Source organism: Periplaneta americana, chromosome 1, assembly GCF_040183065.1.
Source record: "Periplaneta americana isolate PAMFEO1 chromosome 1, P.americana_PAMFEO1_priV1, whole genome shotgun sequence".
In the NCBI taxonomy this organism is placed as follows: domain Eukaryota; kingdom Metazoa; phylum Arthropoda; class Insecta; order Blattodea; family Blattidae; genus Periplaneta; species Periplaneta americana.
This window is the reverse complement of record NC_091117.1, coordinates 120,600,527-120,614,895: the sequence shown is the minus strand read 5'-3', so window position 1 is coordinate 120,614,895 and position 14,369 is coordinate 120,600,527. Positions and strand designations below refer to the sequence as shown.

The 14,369-nt window shown below is 35.4% G+C and overlaps 1 protein-coding gene across 2 annotated transcripts in view; it reads right to left on the bottom strand.

The window, feature by feature from the left end:
* Positions 1 to 14,369, bottom strand: part of LOC138700108 (neurexin 1-like) — a 940,828-nt gene that overhangs the window by 655,483 nt on the left and 270,976 nt on the right. For both annotated transcript variants that reach the window (XM_069826434.1, XM_069826432.1), the window contains exon 4: positions 2,033 to 2,191. In XM_069826434.1, coding sequence (XP_069682535.1) covers positions 2,033 to 2,191 — 159 coding nt within the window. The remainder of the gene's footprint in view (positions 1 to 2,032; positions 2,192 to 14,369) is intronic.

Genomic DNA, 14,369 nt, shown 5'->3' with positions numbered 1-14,369 from the left:
TGTCATCTTTCTCTTCATGACGATGATTGAAGGCTGACTTCAGTTCTTGGAGTTTAATAGCTCGTTTCATTACTACACTAGCACTTAATATTTAATCAGTTGCTCTATACTACTGCTGCTGCTGCTACTGCTACTACTACTACTGGTAATGGTGTCAGTATTGTTACTAGTATTACCATTACCATTACTATTATTATTATTATTATTATTATTATTATTATTATTATTATTATTAAATCAATAACTAGTAAATAACTGATAATTGTCATCAGAAGATTAAAAAAAAGGTTAAAATGGAGTCCAGTAATTATTTTATCCATCAAGGGAAGATGTAGGCCTATATATTCAGACACGTATATAAGAATTATGGTAACACTTTCCGATAAATAACAATAATAATAATAATAATAATAATAATAATAATAATAATAATAACAATAATAATACCTGTTATGCCTATGTATTCAGCGTAATGCCCTGTAATGTCGCTTCTATATACTACTACTAATTGAACATTTTCTCGGACAGAACACCGAATAAATTCCTCTTCCCATTCTGTACGAAACCTTCTGTTCCTGCTAGAGACAGAACTTGTAGAGCGACATGGTACCGACACTGCTTACCTTCAGTACGTGAGCGAGACAGAGAGCAATGTACAGGAAACTCCCCTTACCAGTATGAATGTCTGTGATTACACGATGTAATCACGATACCCAGTTTTGGTCACCGCTGGTATAAATTGATATCGTAATAGAGAAACATAATTAGGACTAAGAAAGAAATTATTTTATGCAACACTGCCAGTCAAGTTTCGTCTGGCAGGACTTCTGAACCAGAGTCACCACACCGCATCGCCCTCAGTTGATTTTTTTTTTTACATCGACATCCCCGTATAAATGATGAGAGATGTTTTCTTAGAGCACGTACACCAGTGGCGGCCGGTGAGGCATTCTGGTGGTGGTGCCAAAAATGAAAAAAAGGTTGTACGCAAATTACCCTAGTAAAATTGATAATCGCAGTTCACGTTTGCATTATGTTAAATAAAACACATTAATTAAAGCAGCTATTTTACCAGGTATACAGTTAATAATGCATCTAGTAACAGTTACAATAACATTTCCGAAACTAATAACGAAATTTACAGATAATCAAAACTTTCACAGTATTGTTAGTCAAATACAAATAACTTTTATAACTAGTAAAATTACTGGAAAAAACACACGAGATAAACAGTGATATAGATAATAAACAAACACGTTTGCACTTTATTTAACAGGCCGATGAATCCAAGGCAGCGGCCTGAATAACACATGTTCATGTTCTGCACAGATCTCATGTATCGTTAACAGAAGCATCAATACTATAGCAACAGTGTAGCGATACTTAGTTGCCGCAAAATAAAACAAATATTACACAACATCAACAAACAGTTTTACATAATATGAAAAAAAAATTATCTTTCTAAAAAGAACCATGACTATCTCTGCGTTCAATATAGTTATGGATAATAATTTACACATTCAAATCCAAGTTATGTGCATTAGTTTTGAATTGGCAACATTACATTAACATTTGGCGCGGAACTTTAACTTGTGTTTTCGTGCAAGTCTGCGGTTGATGGTGCCTCCTAACGTCTCCAACAACCCTGCCATCTAGCGAAATTTCTGTATTACTGTGCTCTAGCGGGCGGAATATTAACTACCGAGTCAAATTGAATTCGGCTCAAAGTCTGCCATAAGAAACGCATATAAACTTGAATCAGTAGCCTTTTGTATAGTGTTATATGGACACAGGCAGTGCCACACCGAAGTGGCTCCGACGTTCGGAAAAACGCTGCAAGAGTGCGTCCGGATCTGTGCGCGCGCTCGTTCAAATGAAATACGAATAAAATGTGTAGAAATAAACTATTACAACTGCTTTCTAGGATATTATTTTTTGTTTCTTACATTGGTGGTGTCATGGCACACTGGCACTACCCCAAAAGCCGCCCCTGACGTACACCCACAACAAAGAAATCCACTTATGTATTTACCTTACGGAGGCATCCCACGAAGTTGGTGTGTATCCTGGAGCCCGGCAGTGCGTGGGTGTTCTGACTACCGCCCACGTAGACCCTACTGGAAGAGAGCATGGTGAAGGTGCCCGCCGTATGAGAGTGCTCAGAATACACACCGTCCACAACTGCCGACAGCTGCAACAGTAACAAATGCATGTCTATGTACTCGGGTGTGTCATTCCGCTTCCTTAACAGCAGAAACAGAAATCACATATATTACTTAATGGAGCTTTCAGTGGTAGAGGTTATTCGGAGACGAAATTCAACGTCAACGAGAAATAACAGGCAATTTTTTCCCGGACACTCGAGCTTTATTTTTTCCCCGGCAGAAGTCATAAGCAGAGCTAGGAAGTTGGTACCGAAACTGTTAAGTTGTGTGAGCTTGAGCTATATCTCTACCGAATGAAAAGTAGTAGCGCAGCTTTCAGTGAATTAGAACGACAAACATGTACAGCCGGGTGGTAACCAAACTTGTGCTCCATTCGTCCACGGCCTTAGAACAACAAAAGAATAAACTAATAATATAAAAACAAAACAATAATTTGTAATTATAAACTTCGTAACTCCCAATCTAAAATGCATTACCCATATTATATATATATATATATATATATATATATATATAATAACCTACAAAGTATGATTCTAGCCTCAGTACAATAAATAACAGTGAATATTTTCATTTTATCAGAAGAAATACACCTTTTATGTTCAGAAAAAAGAACAATATTTGTACTCTGAAAATATTCGTTCTACGTCACAAAAAGTTAGTGGAGCAAATCTTAAATATGATACAATATTTCTTACTATCATTAGGTGAACAACAACTTAGTGAATTTAATAGTGTATCTCATATGTGACATATAATATTAAACCCATAATTGTATTAAAGAACAGTTTTCATTTCTATTGTAATGACAGCTAGGAAGTTCGTACCGTAATTCTGATGAATTAACTTTGACTGTAGCGCAACAGCATGCATAGTAGCACAGCAGCACGAGGTGTCAACAGGCCAGCAAAACAAACAAGTATTGACGGTAAACAAACTTGTCTTTCAACCACATTTAACGAAGAATAATCCGGGGAAAAATAAACGTGTTACACACTCTAGTTTGCATAATTATTTAATAACAGGTGAATTAATTTTTTTGGAATCATGAATAATATTAACATTACTTAAATAATACAATAATAGCAGAATAGCTCACTTTGTTCAAAACCTAAACTACTAATATAAATTAACAATATTCTTCAAACTATTTACGAATGTACACAACTCCACAGAATGATATTACTAATGTGTTGTTTATGTGAACTGAGTATCGCATGCAGCGAGCGGAAGCAGGGCGGGGCGTGGGTGACATCTATACTCCTTGCTGTACACAGCTGAAATCTACTGTTTTGGTACGAAATTCCTACCTAGGGTCATCAGATATATTTTATAGTTTTTAAAAACCCTTCGCGAACCTAGGACCTAAAAAGTTCTATGTAAATAGTAAAACAAATCAGTCAAATATGTTAACTAAATATGTTGCATTTAAAACTCTAATTATGTTAAAAACTAACTAACTAATAACATTAACAAACAAAAATAGATAAACAAGATTTTCATTTTTTGAATAAAATAAATCAGAACTTTTGTTTTTGTTTGATCGTATAGTGGAATTTATTGATTTCGAATGATCAAGATAAAGAAAATCTACTTAAAATATTCAGGTAAGTTACGACTGAATTTTCCCAACTTCCACAATTTGAATTTTCCCAATTTCCACAATTTAAAAATATTATTGTTATTGTTAAATTCTTATGACACATTTATGTCCTTGTCAGTACATTATTATACCAAATTTTGACTCAGTGGGTTTATTGATTTCAAAGTTATAAGCATGAGTACACTTAACATGAATATAAAGAACTTTCTTAATATTGTTAATATACTTTAATATTTTATTTACCCTTACCCTAAAAAGAATGGGACGACTCTTTGTGTTGGAAACACTAAGTTTCATAGCGCGATTCTCTCTCTGATCATGCTCTGTGTCTGGGACTTCGAATATTCCACCATACCATTTTTCTTGTGGGAGGTGCAAGGGTACATTTTATTATGCAGAGTAAGTTTAACTTTTATTATTGAAAAAAAAACGTTTTCTCGTAATTTAAACTTCTGAAATTTATGAAGGATCGGTAAAGTAGAGAAAAATTCTCTCCGGCACCGGGATTCGAACCCGGGTTTTCAGCTCTACGTTCTGACGCTCTATTCACTAAGCCACACCGGATTCAAATTCTGATGCCGGATTGAATCTCCCAAATTTTAAGCTCCACCTCTTAGTTTCCCTTTAGTGGCCAATCCTCATGCACTGTGTCACAGATGTGTGATAGTGGCACAATGTCCAACACACTAATGTGCAGAGGTGCACTCATTATGAGTGACTAAGTGGCTGGGATCAATCCGGCATCGGAATTAGAATCCGGTGTGGCTTAATGGATAGAGCGTCAGCACGTAGAGCTGAAAACCGAAGTTCGAATCCCGGTGCTGCAGAGAATTTTTCTCCGCTCCCCCGATCCTTCATCATCAGAATTTCATGCGCGGAAATATATGTACTTCGGTACATCACAATAATATGATATGCGTATATAATCATTTAGTGATTTAAGACGGCGCTCATTCCGTCGGATCCCGGCCACTTTGTCACTCATAATGAGTGCACCTCTGCACATTAATGTGTTGGACATCTGTGACACAGTGCATGAAGGAAACTAAGAGATGGAGCTTAAATTGAGAAGATTCAATCCGGCATCGGAATTGGAATCCGGTGTGGCTTAGTGGATAGAGCGTCAGCGCGTAGAGTTGAAAACCCGGGTTCGAATTCCCGAGCCGGAGAGAATTTTTCTCCGCTGCATCGATCCTTCATCATATGAAAACGCAGAATTCCTGCACGGAAATATCATATGTACTTCGGTACATAGCAATAATACTGAAATTTATACTAAAATTTATCTGGCATAGAATCCCAGACCATATATTACAACATTATTTGAAATTTCACCTGATTCGGATAAGACCTACACAGCAAAATATTGAAAAATTAACTGAGAAAACAGTAAAAAGAGGTGTACACCGGCTTTTTAAATGTATAATTCCAAGGCAAAATGTGATATCGTCGGCTGGCGATCAAAACCTCGTAATTCCAAAATTGAAAATTTTACAGGAGAAAGAAATAATATTACTGTGAGTATGTTTTAAAGCAAAATCGATGTGGTTTTGAATTTAGCAACCGAAATGTGATACATTAAATGTACTATAGCAGTATATACTGTAAATTGAATATATTTCTGTGTGGTGGAGTTGCGGGGTCTTGTTACTGTTTAGGACTTTGAATTTACGTGGTTTTTACCAAATGAACACATTTCTTTCGTATACTTTATGTTCTATTAATTAATCTCAATAGTTGTTCACATTTACATGCGATACCAAATTAGTAAGTGACTACACTATAAGTGGAATAGGCTACTGGCATATTTATATATTTTATGACAAATTTAACGACGATAAGAAATGAATACAAACTTTATAGATAACTATTACACAAAATGTTAAAAAAGTTTAACATAAACGAAGTAAAGACAATTTTAATTTTTAATTTTTCAAATTTTATAAATATTTCTGTTATTCGGTGTGTTGGAATTTATACAAAATTATGTACTTTTACACTAATCTGGAAGAAAGTGTCTGCTGGGATTTTGCAAGAAGTCGTAGAATACATTTAAATCATGGGGCATAATTTTATATATTTGCTGCAGGTAGGTGAGGTGACTCTTAATTTTAATTTTGGGAGGATTTGTATAAAGCTGTGGTACAGACACATTTTCTCTGTTCTTTGACATCCTTTTAGAAAGAATGCCCCATGTACAATTGAAATTCAATTTTTATTCAATAATTATTCCCGAGTTTCCGGTGACGGTTAGGTCTCCTGGTTTTGAAATAAGTCCAATGGAGAAGTGCCTTGAAGCTTTGGAATACACTTTGAAGAAGTCATGGTGAATATATAACATGATGTATAGCTAATTGTTTGTCTGGCAGTTTTGCATGCTTCAACATACACTGCAGGTGTGTAAATTTACCAGTTGCTTAATTTTCTTTCTATTGTAGAGTGAACAGAATCACACTTTATTTGATTGTAGGGCCTATCCTATCTCAAGAAACTCCTGAACAATTACCATGTTTCTTTTCATGGCTAAGGCGATTAAATCATTTGCCAAAATACTATTTCTATTTTGGTAAGTGCATCCATCACTATACAAAATTACTTCACCTTCAGGTACTTTTTTGTAAATAAAATTCACTATTATAGTGGTAAATTAATTAGAATTTAGTCAATCTTCAGCCTCATGCCATCGAAAACAAAATACATCCTTTCATTGTGAATCAAATAGTGAAAAGTTTTGCAGTTTCAGTTTCGTATTAATAGTACAGAGCTGAGACATGGAGAGATGAGCACAGAAGTACAGCCTGCAAGCCAATAGTCATTGCTCGTTTAGGGTCTTTTTTATCTGCTTCTTAGACTTTCTTGCTTCACATTTCCTAAGAATATGATATTGATATTTTTCATTATCAACATTTCCTGCATCATGAGAACAGCGCAAATCACAGTGTTGATTTTTAGGAGAAAATATACTTAAATTTTGTTCCTCAAACACATACATAAATATATTTATTGAGATCTGTGATTTTTTTCTGTATAGAATGTCTCATGTTCATTGTAGACGGTAGCTTTACTCTTCAAATTTGGTTCAAGATATATTTTTCTGGAAGTAGTTTGGCAATGATAGAACTCCAATTTTGGCAGCAAAAAAAAAAAATTGAGGAGTATTCATTCTTAAGTCATTACCTTTTTTGACTGTTTACAGCTTCGTTTTGATGGGTAGATTTAGAGTTAGCTTAGATCCAATTTCTTACAGACCATTTCCCTATGGAAAATGTGTTGAGGTTTTGAGTCCGAGATTAAAGGCTAAGGAGATACGAGGCCTTTGTAATTGGTCAATTATAGATTGCTTCTGTAAGATTTGGAGCCACAATGCTTTAATAGAACATGGGAAATGTTAGATTTTACTTGTAAATGGAGTTACGAGGTTTTGATCGCCGACCGATGATATATAATTTCTTGCAGGTTTTTATGAGGGAGAACTTAAAGTTTGAACGATAGTATAAAATCATAGCAATCATATTTTACAAAACAGGTTAGAAGAAAATTAATAGCTATGCATACCACCTTTTGCCACAATAAAGGTACCACAGGATGAATAGCATCGCAAAATCTCATTTACGCCAAAAATTAACATACTGAAAATGTCCGCTGGGAACTTAAAGAGGATGGAACGGGTAAAATGACAGTACTGTTTGCTACAGAATGAATTAAACTTTCCTTTAAAGTCTGGAAAAACTAATAATCACATTGTTGTACAAATGCCTATGAATTCAATTGTAACTCATCTTAACGCTAAACTTAGCCTGAAATAGAAAGCGAACTGAAATTAAAAGTTTTAAACGTCATTCTTGAATTTAATTTACAATAAATTATAGCAAGAGATTTCTCTCCGTCGTAATCGGTTTGCACTACATTTAGCAGGAATTTCCTACAAATTAATCATAGCTTAATATTATTGTAAACGACAGTCAAAATGAGCATTATGTAGAATTACAAAAGTAATCATAAACAATAAGAAAGAATTATCAAAAATGTTTCCATGATGTGGTGTTTGTGAAATTGGTGATTGAAAAACAGAATTCGCCAAGGATTTCCTAACATTCGCTTTACAGTTAAGGGAAACATTATTGTCTAGTCCACACCTGTGGAGTAACGGTCAGCGTGTCTGGCTGCGAAATCAGGTGGCCCGGGTTCGAATCCCGGTCTGGGCAAGTTACCTGGTTGAGGTTTTTTCCGAGGTTTTCCCTCAACCCAATACGAGCAAATGCTGGGTAACTTTCGGTGCTGGACCCCGGACTCATTTCACCGGCATTATCACCTTCATATCATTCAGATGCTAAATAACCTAGATGTTGATACAGCGTCGTAAAATAACCCAATTAAATAAAATAAAAATTATTGTCTATATTCAGCTGTAATATCTCTTTTCTTGACGCTACTACTACTGCTGCTGCTACTGCTACCACCACCACCACCATAACACCAATGCTGCTGCTACTGCTACTGCTACTGCTACTACTACTATGTAATAAATGTCAGTTTCATATGTTAACAAGTGTGTAATATATATGAGGTGACTATAACTGGAGTACCTACTGCATTTTGTTACCCAGAGTCACTAATCAATCCGCAACAGTGTAGTTGTGTATGGGATATAGATCAATGGCATTCAACCCCAGATACACAGTTCATGTCTGCCTTCAATGAGTAAGGCAGTCAACATGCCGAAACAAAACAAGAAACAAATAGTCAACGTAAATAAGTTTGTTTTTACTGTAATATATTGTATTATTGTAATTTGTACCATTTATTTATTTATTCATTCTTTCATTTAATGACTCATTGATCGATTAATTTATTTATATATGTGTACATACATACTGAAGGCTGTATCCAGATACAATGTTACCGTGTAAAACAAGTATTCAAAATTAATTTCTACAATCTGGCATTAGAGACGGTATTACGTGGAGATAAAAAAATACTACAAACATTTGTAAATGAACAAAAGTTGAAACATCAGGGCCGAAATATATTTAAATATTAACTCATTTTGTATCCTGAATACTGAAATTTTAATCCTTTCAATAGCTTGTCGTATTCTTAACTTCTAAACCAGAGTTACAGAACTGGGGAAGAGAGGGGTGGAAGCCTGGAGAAAGAGTTCGTTCCCCCATCCACAAGGCCGGAGCCTTCAATGATGTTTGTGTGACGTGGCAAACACACTGTTCCCTCTTCTCTTCTCCTCCCTAAAGTACAATGACGCGAGGGTTGACGGGAAGGGATGAGTTACGTGTTCAGTCTTATGACGTGTACTTCAATTGTAGCACAGTTTTGCATCCCTGTTCTAAACTCATTTTCACTTCGATAAAATATATTTATTTCTTTTAAAAGTAGCAATTTAAATATTAAATAATCTGCAAATAGGAGAAAAATAATAAGGGTAATGGTTTTTACTTTTTGGATGAAAAACACAGTATATTATGAAACAAAGTATCTAGAATCTAGATTCGTTTTACTCATTGTGAGAATAAGCTTCTGTTGCCTATAAGGTGGCTATAAATAAATATTTATCTTGTTATTAAACTCACGTGACAATATAATTTATACGCCAGCACTATTCTTACAGACACACGAATAGTCAAAGACACGAAACGGACCGGGGAGACGGGCTCATTATAGCTTTGAACAGGTATATCTCGCAGAGTGAAGCTAGTGTGATCCGTGTACACCTAACTTGTACTCAAAGTAACCAGACACAGGACTCTAGTTACAACTGAGCTGAGCCTACTGCCTACAGCAAAAGCGCAGGAATTAAAGATGCTGCACTCACAGCCAGCCAGCTGAAGTTAAGTGGACATACACGTTATGACAATGGATCCAAACAGATGGACATATCGAGCTACAGCCTGGGACTCAAGAACTGGCAGCAGGAACAATGGTAGACAAAAGAGAAGACCTTAGGAGGAACTTCGGCAGCCACTGGTCGACCATGCCGAAGAAGAGGTAGGAATGGCGGCACATCAAGAATTTAGACTGAACGTTAACGGAGTGGCTTTGCTTATGGCAAGAAACCGTTGCTATCCATGGAATTTTATTATTATTAATATTAATTTATTTATTTAATCTGGCAGAGCTAAGGCCAGTAGACCTTCTCTTCCGTCCAGCCAGACTCTAATTCTAATTGAATTTTGTGGGTTATTGGACTATTATTACTTGGACAGATAGTATTGTTTTCAAATTTCCAAATAAAAACAAAGGTAATGGCATTTGGAGAAAAAATAAGATCATATCCAAAATAGTACTTGATAAAATCCCATTGGAGCAAGTACAGTATCTCATTTTAAATACAAGGTGCGGCAGAGGAATCGGACGATTTTCAAATGGAAATAACTCAGTAGTTACGTCTATTAGAACAAACCTATTACTTCCAAAAAAGCTGGTTATGTATGCCATTTTGTTGACATACATTTAAATTGTCTTGAAAATTATGTCCTTCAAATGGTGTCCGTCTCTTTCTATGCACTCTACAAATCTTTCCCTGAAATTGCGTGTCGCTCTTTCCAACATTTCGCCATCAATTTTGTCGATTTCTATCTTGCTGAAACCATACAATTTATCTATCAATCCCACGTAGAGGCCTACGCAGTTCTGGTTGAAGAAATGTCCTCAGCATTTCGACGTAGCGTTCAATGTCACAGTGTACCCGTTCTAAAAAAAATACGGCCCTATGACGCAGTATCTAGAGACAGCACACCAAACTGTAACCTTTCCACAGTGCAGCTGATGCTCGTGGACGTAGTTCGTTAGGATTTTCGGGGGCCCAGTTTCTAAAGTTGTGCTTATTAACATAACCATTTAAATGGAAATGTGCCTCGTCACTCATGAACATAACAACTCCGTCACCCAAAATTTCCACCATTCTCTCGGCAAATGTCCTACATTGGACGTAATCTACCTCATTAAATTGCTGAACAATCATAAGTAGGCTACCTAAAGACTGAAGTTAAAGACTCATTGGATATACTCGTATAGTACGCCGAACACAGGTAATGCAACGGATAAAGATATAAACAAACAGGTCGTCGCTGCGTGTTCGTGGAGCAGTCAACTCCCGAAATTCTGAAGCTATACTAGTAAATACAGGCTTGAGCAGTGCTGTCATATTCATCGTAATCTTTGCAGTGAATAATAACTTGCATTCGTAAGTTACGAAACTTGAACGTATGCGGATGTCAATTGAAATGATTTTGTATTGCAATAAATTATTTCAATAGTACATGATGTTATTGGTGTATGATGTAGTACAAGATATTTTTAATTTTTTTTATATTTTTTCGTGTTTAATTAGGATACCTATTGCATATGTCGCTCATCACTGAAAACCCACTAATTGTCTATATACTTTTATAGAAAATCCCTAAAATATAGATAATATAATTTATTAATTGAGGTGTTGGCACTGAACATCATAGTGGGCTACACAAATTCATGCTAAACGTCGAGTTAACGCCTTCATCATTTTCAGATTTTGATCATACTGGTTCTTTTCGGTTATGTTCAACACACTTTCTGTGCTCTTGGTATTGCAGTGTCTTTCAGTGCACTGTTTTTGTCACTTTTACGTTTATTTTGCACAATTTACATGTAATGTTGTATAATATTAACAGTTGAAAATATAGGTTCAAATATCCTCAACTATGCCCTGCGATATTACACGCTTGAGCGTCTTACCTAAGACATTTTACCTCTGCAATGAACCTTCAATCAGCCACAAAGATGTAGTTATATAAATAATACGACTAGTAAGAGCAGTGATCCATAAGACTACTCACTATGACCGGTTTTGACTTTCTAGAGGAAGAGGGCAGAGGATGCTTAACTATTTTCGTATACGAACGTATCTGTACCTGCGCTGTGACGTCACATATACTATGAATCAGACAACCTCATTCCAGTTTAAAGGTAGCTGGAATACGAAGCCTAATCATAAGTTTATATGGATGAAACATAACATCTGAATGCAATATTCGGCGCACAGAACGTTCTGAAACTCGCAGTGCTATAGCCTGCCGTCTAGGCGATCGATGTGGACTCCTCGTGACAGCCACTCTTATTCGCTCAGTGTTATCTGGCGTTCGTATATTTCGAACGTGTCCTGGTGGTTTCTTCTCGCAAGCTGACGCTGATAATCGAAAGTTTTGTACTCATCTTAATGTGGTATTGCAAGCAGAAACGGCTCCGTGGCTCCCAACATTAAATTGGAGAAGAAAGGCGCGCTGGTTTTCACAACTGAATCATCATTCTTGAAAAATGTATCGATAACGAAAGCACGATGCTCCAAGCTCCATACTTCCATGATTACACGAAATGGCATCAAAAATACTTACAAACGACGGTCGATCGATATCCATACCCCCTTACGTTGCTCAGTAAACGGCCTTCTAAAAACCGTCCGATTCCTTTGCCGTACCTTGTACTTGAATGAGAAAGCTTTCTGCCGTGAAAGATATATAAATATAAAATTAGCGAAATTCCAAGCAAAATGTGGAAAAATCCACAAAACGCTGAAAAGTAAATCAACAAAATATACTTGAATGAAACTTTACAAAACAATGGCTAAACTTATATTAATGTACGGATCTGAGACATGGATATAGACAAGAAAACTTAAGAATAGCCTATAATACAAGCATCAGAGATAAAATTTTTAAGAAAAACAAAAAGGATGCACTTTATTACACTACAAAAATAACGAAATAATCAGAAAATAATTCTAAGTAATTGCAATAAATGAAGAAATAACGCAATATATATTTAAATGGCTGCAACATTTAGACAGTATGGATAACACAAGACTTCGAAAACAAATTTACAATTACAGATCTTTCGGTAAAGGAGATATAACCAGACCATACACAAGATGAAAGGAATACTGTGAAGTCGGAACGGACAATGATGGCTAAACCATGGAGTGATGATGATGATATCAGGGCCGACCTGTATTCTTTGTATTTTATTTTCAGTGTTTGTATTCTTTTTATTTGTGTGTGCTATCTGACAGGATGGAAGAGAAGAGTCTTATGGCCTTAATCCTGTCAGATTAAATAAATAAATAAATAAATAAATAAATAAATAAATAAATAAATAAATAAATAAATAAATAAATAAATAAAAAAGTAAAAAAATAATTAAACAAACAAATAAATAAATAATCCCTGAAGTGTTAAAAAATTCTGTATATGAAAGGTCTAGACTTTACACTTAATTTTATTATTGTAGTTACACATTTGGCAGCAGTTAACACTTTATGAAGCACAGCAGTGTGTCTACTTTCTCCTTCGATTGCATACAAGGGTACTACAGTATATGACAATTGAAGCGACGGCTGGAACAACGTTGTAAGTTACAACATTTTCATTCGGCGTGTTTCCGTGTAATAATGTTGTATGTCATGTTGCCTTGCTATACTCTTTGGCTTGCAACTATCCATCATTGCAGTACGTGAAATTTGTCCACTCAAAAATTTGCTACCCTATAAGAACAACGTTGTACGTGTACACATTTTTGCAGCTCCTGTAAATTTTACCAGATGTAACTTATAACGTTGTTCCAGCCGACACTTCAATTATTGACCTTTGACTATTCTTTGGAGTGAAGATATATATTTTCCTCTAACTGATGGGTTGAATACTTAAAATTTCCGAATTTGGGGATCTGCACCTCCAAACGAGATTAAAAAATTTCCTCTTCATAATAATTTCATTATTGGCTCGTTTTTATTTGAAGAAAGCAAGGACGAATAATGTAGTACAACGGTGACAGATTACGTGCTGCCGATCGCCAACAAGAAAAAGATGCTTTCAACATAACTGTTTTTAAACGTTCTTTAACGGAGTTATCGCTTGAGCATTTCTCTTCTGCATGTTCTTCAAAATGCTAATGTTAGATTTTACCTTCTTAATTAATTTTACCATTATTTTACATATCTCGGATAAACATTATCTTTTTTCGATGAAGTAGACATTTCACAAAAAATTTCTAAATATACCAAAACAATGGGAATAATTAACAACATTAACAAATTTATGAGATACACAGCGGGATATACGAAATGGGATCACAAACGCAATGAAGATCTAATGGAATAATTACAACTAGAACCTGTAATTAATCAAGTAAAACATTATCAGATCAACTGGATAAATCATCTGCATCGCATGCATAGAGATAAAATCCCAAAAGTCATGCTCCACTATCGTCCAAACGGGTAGAGATCTCTCGGTCGTCCAAAGAAGCGCTGGATTGAAAATTCAACTGTGAGATCGTAACAGGCTATTTGGCCTAATACTTGAAGGGAAGAAGAAGAAGAATTAATTTTACCCTTAACAGCTAGTTAAGTAGGCAAAGTTTATTTGGAGAATAACCGCTAAAGGGAGTTAGTATTTTGAGGAATTCTCTGTCCTTTAAAATGTTAAATTGTTCGAAATTAAATGTGTCTGAAAGTAGAGGTTTCATTGTAATACTTTTCAAAATAGAAAAACATCTCTTTATCCAGCATGGTACTGACGCATCAACACAGGAAGCGCAAGAATAGCCCACCCTCT